An 8,616-nucleotide genomic window follows, 5' to 3' on the forward strand; every position below is an offset into this window, starting at 1 on the left:
CCACCAAGCAACTCCACATGGACGCCACAATTTCATTTGAAACTTTATTAGATTAAGTACTAATTTTAAACAGGGTTTCGTTGACGTGTTTAACACCTACTTATCAATATTATATACTTCATGGATACTAGGCATGCAACTTTAATCCGAGATCCGATCCGGATCCGATCCGAAAATCCGGATATCCGGAGCGGCCGAATCCGGATCCGGATAGTAAAATGTTGGATCCATCAAAGGCGGATCAGGATATCTTGATTTTTCAGTCTGGATATCCAGATCCGTAAGTTTTATTAAAAACTATTTTAAAAATAGTAATATCCATATACAAAAACTAATTTTATTTAGTATATTTTTATTTTTATAATAGTATGTATAAATATTATGTAAATTTTGTAATACTATACATAGAAATAACTAAAACATTATATATTTTTTTATTTTTAAATTATTGTTAATATTTTATATATATTAATATTATTTTTTATTTATTTTAAGGATCCAAATCTGGATCCGGATATCCGCCGGATATTACAATTTTTAGAAGGATATTCGACACCCGGATATCTGAGAATCCCGGATTCGGATAAAGATAATAAAATTATGAATCCGCCGGATAAAGATCCGGATCCGGATATCTTAAAATTGTCTGGATACCCGATTCATCCCAGACCTGATGGATACCACGTGATATTTAAATTAAGAAAATAGAAAAATATAAACCACCAATTAATGCAAGCAACTGTGTATTAGATAATGGAATCTTCATAGACACTAAACTACACTTTAAACTTTAAAGTTTGTATCAGTATGACCTTATTCCCCTTAACAGGGTTCGGTTTACCATAGACCAAATCTCAAACCGGCTTTAGACAAGACTAAATTTCCCGGGAGATTCTTCACTATAAACCACACTCTTGTACTCACTGGACTTCTGAATCTTTAACAAAAGAATATGTCTTTGAAGGCTTTGGCTTCCTAATGTTGTTCACGATCTTCCTCTCCTCTGGTTTATCCATCTTAACCTCCCCATTGCTTTTGTAATAAGAATCCAGAATCTGCAATAACGAGCTATCTTTATCATTTTCACTCATCACCTGCCTCTTCTTCCTCGGGATATCTCTCTCTGAACCAGAATCTTCATCCTCCGAGAGAGATGGTTCATACACTGAAAGCTTTCTGGTCGTCTTGTCATTACTCGTTGCTTCAGAAACTGGACCTAGCTCCTCGAATGATGAGTCAGACTCATCTTCTTTTGTAGTAGACTTACCACTAGAAGCTGAAGGAAGAGCGTATCCAGATGATATTCTCACTCCAGGCATCACTTGTATCAGCGACTGTAGATTCTTGTAACCGAGCTTCTCAACAGCTAGATGGTACCCGTACTCCTCTAAAAAGTCTTTCCTAAAACGAATCAAGCTGTACCCTTCAGGGCTTTTCTCTGTCATCTTCTTTATCAGCTTCTCACAATCAGCAAGGGCGTTACTTCTGCAACCAACAGAGACTCCAGCATGAGCGACGTTCTTGGACTTTTTCTCACCGTCTTGTGATTTTGCACAATCCGAGAATATTGAGATCAAACCGTTTGAAGCATGACCGTGGTGGCTAGGGCTAGAGGCTTTGATGACGCTGAATGGTGGGGAAGAAGAGGGGTTTTCTTCAATCCATTTCTTATGAGATATCAATAAGGTAAGTAAATGAAGCATGGTTGACTCATCAAGCTGTTTAAGGCACGATGGCCCTTCCCTCTGCAGATTTTTAGCTATCATTTCCCTGAAAGGTTGAAAAGAGAACATAATGTGAGCCAAATACTTTTCTTCCCTGAAAGACAACAATGGCTAATGCAAGAACCAAAAGGAAGAATGGGTAAGAACCTTGTCCTTGAGTGGGAAACAATGATAAAGCCTCTTGGAGAATGAATGAAAGATTCAACATCATCCCAGGAAGACTCGTTTGCGAAAATGTCATGTACTTGGACTAGCTTCTGATTCTCACTCGAGTCTGTGTCTCTTCCCCAGAACTTGAAACTCTTCAGAAGCTGACTGAAAAAGCCTGGACTTGCATTTTTATCACTACTGCCTACTACATCAGTTCCTGTTTTAACATCCTCTACAGATTCACTGACAAAATAAGGTGAGATTTGGGACGAGAAATCAGTTCCCTGACTCGATGATCTCAAGTCCTTATCCTCAGCCTTGCCATCATTAACAACCCCTTCGTCCTTGTCTCCACTTTTGTTTTCTGTCTTACGCTCTGATTCCATCTCAGGTGAACCAGACCATACTCTTTTCAGCTTGTGAAAAAATCCATCTTCTACGGAATCTTCACTTCCCGTTATAACAGGGACTTGATTCGTCTCCACAGGTTTCTCATCTGCCTTACCGTCCTTCTGGCCGACCAGAACAGACTCTTGAGAACTCTCCGTCGCTTTCTCCTTGACATTCTTATCACTCTCCTGCTTCTTTCTAAGCGAGACATCTCTTCCTTTCCTTTTATCACCACCAACTTCTACATCAGTCATTAACTTCGGAGTCGAAGCATTAGCAGACACCTTCTCTTTAATCTTCTCATCAACGGCAGAACTTGAATCAACCCGCTTAGGAATCGCCTTCTCAGCAACAGCACGAACAACAAACAAACCATCACTTCCTCTATTAACCTGAAACACATCAGGCATTGACTGCAGAAACCGAACAAAAGACTTATGCCCGTAAAACTCTTTATCTAACGCCACGTTGCTCTTACTCAGCTCAGCACGCAGCTCAGAAACAGAAACCCCCTTGGGATACAACCTCAACACCACACGAATCTTCTCAACAACTTCTTTAGGAACAAAACGAGCTTTACTAACAGAACTAAACTCAGACACTTCTTCTTCAGTAGTAGCTGCAAAGGGATCAAGAAGAGGAGCTCTATAGTGACCATACCAAGAGTTATAAGGACCATCAGGAGGCTGGTTAAAATACTTAACATTAAAATTATCTCCTTTAATCAAACCCTCCCAATCCCACATAATCGAAGCAGCACTACACAAAACACCAGATGATTTACTCGCGAGGAGAACGTTATAGTTACTCATCCTCAACCTATGCAACACGCTCGCGAACCCCTCATCGTTTGAGATTAGAAAGACATGAGCTGGAGGTGGATTCTGAGAGATCCAGCACATCAGATCCGTGATCAGAGCCCTATCCGCACTGTTCTTCCCACCTGAATGATTTTTTTTTAAAAGCTAATTTATTATGATATTACAATTATGAGAATAGATTAATAGACGAAAACCTTGAGGGACGTGGGCGAGGGTGATTCCGGTGGAGGAGAGAGCTTCTTGGTTCGATCTGGGGAGGTCGAGAACGTCTCCGAAGGCTGTGATTGTGACGGGACCTTTGATTCCGCTGCTTCTGATGGCGGAGGTGATGGATTGGGCTAGCTTGAAGGCGTTGGCGGTCGCCGGGAGGGTGCATTTGTCGAAGTCCCACCAGACGGCGACTCTGACGGATCGGGAGTCTTCGTCGTGGTGGTGGCGCCGAGAGGAGGAAGAGAGGGTGGATCCGGAGGGGGAGCTTGCGGTGGTGGAAAATGAATTGGTGAAGAATCGACGGGGAGGGAGAAGAGAGAGACGGAAGAGGAGGGATTTTGACGGTAGAGATCGAAATCTCATGGTCGGAGGAGTGAATAGAGGTCGCGGAGGGGTTTAGGAGTGAGGGAGACGATGCTTAAACCCTATTTTCTATCCGTCGTTAACCAAAATCGAATCCCAATTGAAACTTAAACCGAAATAAACCGAATTTTAACTAAACCACTCATTATTCTAATTTTGATAAGATTGCAATTAGGGTTGTGAAACATTCATTGTTATCAGAGAGAGAGAGAGAGGATGGTGACGAAGGAACAGGTCGAAGCTTCGCTGACTTCGAAACTCAAGCCTATTCATCTCGTTAGTCTTCTTCCAGTTTTGATCTCTTGATTGGTTCTTCTTTCAGTTGTATATATGTTTCTGCTTTTTTCTATAAACTTGAAATAATTGGATCAAAAGGATGTTCTTAGTTCTATGTTGTCTCTGGGTTTTTTTTAATTCATCGTGGTGGTATTATGTTTTGTAGTCTAAGCATCTGGAGATGGTTTGTGCTATGAAACACAAGATACAAAAAAAAACGTGTTTGTTTGCGTAGTTAGGAGTGATTTGATATGAACTTAGGTTCTGACAATGGAGAGTGTTATGTATGAGAAAATTAGGAGCTGAGTGTTTTTTTTGTATGTGGTGGTTACTTGTTTGTGAATTCGAGCTCAGAACCAAATGAATTATGTATAGGGGTGTGTAGTTTCTTTGCCTTACAACTTCTGAAGATTGAAGTTGAGAGTATTAATATGTGTGAACTGTGAAGGTTTACCTTCTTTTGAAGTTTTTTTACTGACATTATCTCATTTTATTGTTGTACCAGGAAGTCAATGACATATCTGGAGGGTAAGTACAGGGTTCCCAGTATCAAATATCTTTAAATCTCTAGCTTTTCGCATAGTCTCTTGTTCTTAATCTTAAGCTAAATCGTTTTCTTTTGCAGTTGTGGTTCGAGTTTTGAAGTGGAGGTTGTCTCTGAACAATTCGAAGGGAAGAGATTGCTGGAGAGGCACCGTATGGTGAATGCTGCACTTGAAGAAGAAATGAAGGAGATTCATGCTCTCTCTATTAAGAAAGCTCAGACCCCACAACAATGGAAGCCTTCACAAGACTCTGCTACTCAAGCTAAAGACGCTTGAAACTCTGTTTTTAAGGTTTTGTGAGAAAAGAACAAGAGCATGATGACTATGTTTGATACTTTTCGTGGTTACTTGCAAAATCTGCAAGACTATTTTTATGCGAGTTTCAGTTTAATTTCTTGTAAAACGGTTTCAGTTGGGCTCAGATCAGTTTAACAGTACTATTGGACATCCATAACTTGAGTTTATGAATTAGCAGACACCATTATTACACTGTATGCTTTGGCACAAAGCCCATTGATGAGCAAGACATCAGGCTTTTTTGAAATTTCGATAGGCAGTAAAACGCTGTAACATTGAAGTTGGAGATTATAGAGAAAGTCTATGATTGTACTCGATTTTGTGTGTGTGTATATGAGTTGTTCAATCGATTTTATTTCAAAGTATCGATTAAAGTTGTTGGGTGATTTGGTTGCACCGACCATTTCAAGTATTTCAAATGGTGGGGTCTAATTAATTATAACTCTGTAGAAAGACGCAGATTGCGATGTATTAGACATTTTGTGTTTTGGAAAGGAATAATATTATATGGAAAAATCCAAAAGCGTAACCAATAATATACGCTTTTACACCAATAAAAACGATGGCTAAGCTAAGTCTCCAAACGTAGCAAACGGGGTTGAAAAGACGTTACCAAAGTTGACAGGAGGACGGACGGTGCTTCCACCGCTGTGGAACGTTGAAAAGAAGCGGTTTTGCGAATTTTTTTTTTTTTTTTTTTGAATTATACCCCGTTTCCCCCAAAGGCTTCCCAGGCCCAAGAGACTAATCTGTGTCGCTGCGGCCCGAATGTTAAATTCGCAGTGGCCGGGAATCGAACCCAGGTGGCGGTGCTCACAGCTGTGAGTCCTTTACCAACAGAGCTAGACGCCCGGGTTGCGAATTTCACATTCAATCCAACGTGAACTTTCGTTATGGTTTAAGAGACAATTTGATACAAAAAATTTGTGTTGCACACAAATAAAAGTGTTCTCAATGACGAATAAAAAAATCAAAAACATCGACCAAATAGAATATGATATTTTTTGCTTAATAAGGACAAAAAAACCACGATCATCACAAAGCATCCTAAGAAAATAATAAACAGAGGTAAAACTAAAGTACACAGAGACTCGAGAGAAGGTTTTTAAAAGAGACCCAAGAAAACAACAACCACATAACAACAGATAGTTTCACTTCCCATCTCCAACTTGGGGGAAATAGATTTGTAACCAACACTCACCACCACGAACGAGAGACAAGAAACCACTTAGAAGCATTTCCTGTGGACAATCGATGGACCAGACTCATCGTACTCTCCCTTCGAGATCCACATCTGTTTCACACACACACACACGAAGCAAAACATGTTTCAATATCAATGCTTTCTTAAAAAAGAGGTAGAATCGTTTTGTTTTCGTTTACCTGTTGGAAAGTGCTGAGGGATGCAAGGATGGATCCTCCAATCCAGACACTGTATTTCCTCTCAGGCGGTGCGACCACCTTGATCTTCATGCTGCTAGGCGCGAGTGCCGTGATCTCTTTGCTCATACGGTCAGCGATTCCTGGGAACATGGTTGAACCACCACTGAGGACGATGTTTCCGTATAGATCCTTCCTGATATCCACGTCACACTTCATGATGGAGTTGTAAGTTGTTTCGTGGATTCCAGGGGCTTCCATTCCGATCAGCGACGGCTGGAAGAGTACTTCAGGGCAACGGAATCTTTCAGCTCCGATGGTGATGACTTGTCCATCAGGTAGCTCGTAGTTCTTCTCCACTGAAGAACTGCTCTTAGCTGTCTCAAGCTCTTGCTCGAAGTCAAGTGCGACGTAAGCAAGTTTCTCTTTGATGTCACGGACAATTTCTCGCTCGGCGGTGGTGGTGAACATGTAACCTCTCTCGGTGAGAATCTTCATAAGAGAATCTGTGAGATCCCGACCCGCAAGATCGAGACGAAGGATGGCATGTGGAAGAGCATAACCCTCGTAGATTGGCACAGTGTGAGACACACCATCACCAGAGTCGAGCACAATACCTATACGGAAAACACAAATCAAGCAAGATATTCAGATTTACATATTTTAAGTTGTTTACTTCAAAAATATATAAAACTAAGGACTTACCAGTAGTACGCCCACTGGCGTAGAGGGAAAGAACGGCCTGAATGGCGACATACATGGCTGGGACATTGAACGTCTCGAACATGATCTGAGTCATCTTTTCTCTGTTGGCTTTAGGGTTAAGAGGCGCCTCAGTGAGAAGAACCGGGTGCTCCTCAGGGGCTACACGGAGCTCGTTGTAGAAAGTGTGATGCCAGATCTTTTCCATGTCATCCCAGTTGCTCACAATACCATGCTCGATTGGATACTTCAAGGTGAGAATACCTCTTTTGGACTGAGCTTCATCACCAACGTAAGCATCTTTCTGACCCATCCCAACCATGACACCAGTGTGCCTGGGACGACCAACGATACTTGGGAACACAGCCCTGGGAGCATCGTCACCAGCAAACCCAGCCTGTGCATATAATATAAAATGATGATCAGAAGGTTATACAAATACAACAGGTTGTAGCTATATAAACAAAATCTTCTTAACTCACCTTCACCATTCCAGTTCCATTGTCACAGACCAGGGGCTGAATGTCCTCACCATCGGCCATCTCTCACTAAGCTATAGATAATGAAACCAAGGCAATCAGATAAGCTCAAGACGTAAATGCTATTTCTTATGAGAAACAACAACACTCAATACATGCCTAAGAAGCACATCAAAACTTTGTTCAACAACAACACTGAATATTCACCGATTGATCAAATCAAGCATGGAGTTTAGTGAACTTCATAGATCTCAAACTTAGAACAGTCAAAGTTCACTGATAAGCATCGACCCCGTTACAGATCGAAGTAGATCAATCGACAATATAATCAAAGCACGAAATCATCTCAGAAATTCACAGATCTAACGTATAAACCCTAAGAAATCAACGACTGATTCAGATAGATCCAGCTAACATCGATTGAATCAACATCAAACAAAGATATCAACAACTTTCTCGTAAAACTCAACGCATGCTTGACAGATCTAGCAAATCAGCAATAACCAAAAGGAAATCGATCGGTTAATGGAGCAAAAAGCAGATCTAAGCTCACCTTAAAGGAAGAAGATGATAGACGATTCGAGAGCTTTGGGATAGAGAGAGAGATGAAGCAGAGAAACAACAGTAGCGGCCAGCAGCTCGTGAGTAAAGTGAAACGAGTTATACATGTGCGAATATATAGCTAGGATTTTCCCTTCTTTTCACTCTTTCATTTCTTTGTTTATTTTTATTATTTATCTCGAAATTAAATTAAGAAAAAGAAGCTATGCTGACCTGGCTTGACGCTTGTTTTAGCTCACCGACGCCTGTACGGCACCCGTTAGATTGATTACCATTTGATCTCAGCCGTTGATTTTGCTATTCACTTCAAATAAATTAGCCCGCGAGCCGTGCCTGATCACCACGGCTTGGCTAGGCTCAGCTGTTGTGGTTTGGACAGCGTTCAAATTTTATTCTCGATCATTGCATAAACTTAGCAATAATTTAAATTTAAATATTTTCCCGTGACTGTTTTTGAATATCTATCGAATTTTAAATTTGTATCATTTATGTTTATTTTATTGAGCATTCGTCTTTGGATAGTATTGTATCAAAATGTGGCATGAAGCCAAGCTATCCCTATAAATAAAGAGCGAGGTGCCAAAATATGACGGAAGCTTTTTACAAGTGTTGCATGTGAATGTTGAATATTATTTGAGAAGGCAAGGGTCACACACATTGTATATTTTAATTATGAGGAATTTGTAAGCAGTAGTCTCACAATATGTTCTGTCTACAT

The 8,616-nt window shown here is 40.6% G+C and overlaps 3 protein-coding genes across 3 annotated transcripts; 1 reads left to right on the forward strand and 2 right to left on the reverse strand.

The window, feature by feature from the left end:
• Positions 1-737: 737 nt before the first annotated feature.
• Positions 738-3,725, reverse strand: LOC106319318 (meiosis arrest female protein 1 homolog). Its single transcript, XM_013757601.1, has 3 exons — positions 3,280-3,725; positions 1,872-3,207; positions 738-1,770 (listed from the first exon to the last, which is right to left on the reverse strand). The coding sequence occupies exons 1-3, from the start codon at positions 3,656-3,658 to the stop codon at positions 921-923; spliced, it is 2,565 nt and encodes an 854-aa protein (XP_013613055.1). The 5' UTR covers positions 3,659-3,725; the 3' UTR covers positions 738-920.
• Positions 3,726-3,842: 117 nt separating this feature from the next.
• On the forward strand, positions 3,843-4,930 carry LOC106319319 (protein BOLA2). The gene is made up of 3 exons (XM_013757602.1): positions 3,843-3,934; positions 4,440-4,462; positions 4,560-4,930. Exons 1-3 carry the CDS (start codon positions 3,875-3,877, stop codon positions 4,753-4,755), a joined length of 279 nt encoding a protein of 92 aa, XP_013613056.1. The 5' UTR covers positions 3,843-3,874; the 3' UTR covers positions 4,756-4,930.
• An 808-nt stretch (positions 4,931-5,738) lies between these two features.
• LOC106318407 (actin-7-like) lies at positions 5,739-8,042 on the reverse strand. Its single transcript, XM_013756368.1, has 5 exons — positions 7,891-8,042; positions 7,341-7,411; positions 6,862-7,255; positions 6,160-6,773; positions 5,739-6,070 (listed from the first exon to the last, which is right to left on the reverse strand). Exons 2-5 carry the CDS (start codon positions 7,398-7,400, stop codon positions 6,005-6,007), a joined length of 1,134 nt encoding a protein of 377 aa, XP_013611822.1. The 5' UTR covers positions 7,401-7,411; positions 7,891-8,042; the 3' UTR covers positions 5,739-6,004.
• Between the last annotated feature and the right edge of the window lie 574 nt (positions 8,043-8,616).

This window comes from Brassica oleracea, chromosome C9, assembly GCF_000695525.1.
Source record: "Brassica oleracea var. oleracea cultivar TO1000 chromosome C9, BOL, whole genome shotgun sequence".
Classification (NCBI taxonomy): domain Eukaryota; kingdom Viridiplantae; phylum Streptophyta; class Magnoliopsida; order Brassicales; family Brassicaceae; genus Brassica; species Brassica oleracea.

Coding starts and splice junctions, on each gene's coding strand:
- LOC106319318 (XM_013757601.1), bottom strand. CDS start 3,658: ATGAGATTTCGATCTCTACCGTCAAAATCCCTCCTCTTCCGTCTCTCT. Junction 3,208..3,279: donor CCTCGCCCACGTCCCTCAAG/GTTTTCGTCTAT, acceptor AAAATCATTCAG/GTGGGAAGAACAGTGCGGAT. Junction 1,771..1,871: donor GTTTCCCACTCAAGGACAAG/GTTCTTACCCAT, acceptor TCAACCTTTCAG/GGAAATGATAGCTAAAAATC.
- LOC106319319 (XM_013757602.1), top strand. CDS start 3,875: ATGGTGACGAAGGAACAGGTCGAAGCTTCGCTGACTTCGAAACTCAAG. Junction 3,935..4,439: donor AACTCAAGCCTATTCATCTC/GTTAGTCTTCTT, acceptor TTGTTGTACCAG/GAAGTCAATGACATATCTGG. Junction 4,463..4,559: donor GTCAATGACATATCTGGAGG/GTAAGTACAGGG, acceptor TTTCTTTTGCAG/TTGTGGTTCGAGTTTTGAAG.
- LOC106318407 (XM_013756368.1), bottom strand. CDS start 7,400: ATGGCCGATGGTGAGGACATTCAGCCCCTGGTCTGTGACAATGGAACT. Junction 7,256..7,340: donor ATGGAACTGGAATGGTGAAG/GTGAGTTAAGAA, acceptor TTATATGCACAG/GCTGGGTTTGCTGGTGACGA. Junction 6,071..6,159: donor CCCTCAGCACTTTCCAACAG/GTAAACGAAAAC, acceptor TGTGTGAAACAG/ATGTGGATCTCGAAGGGAGA.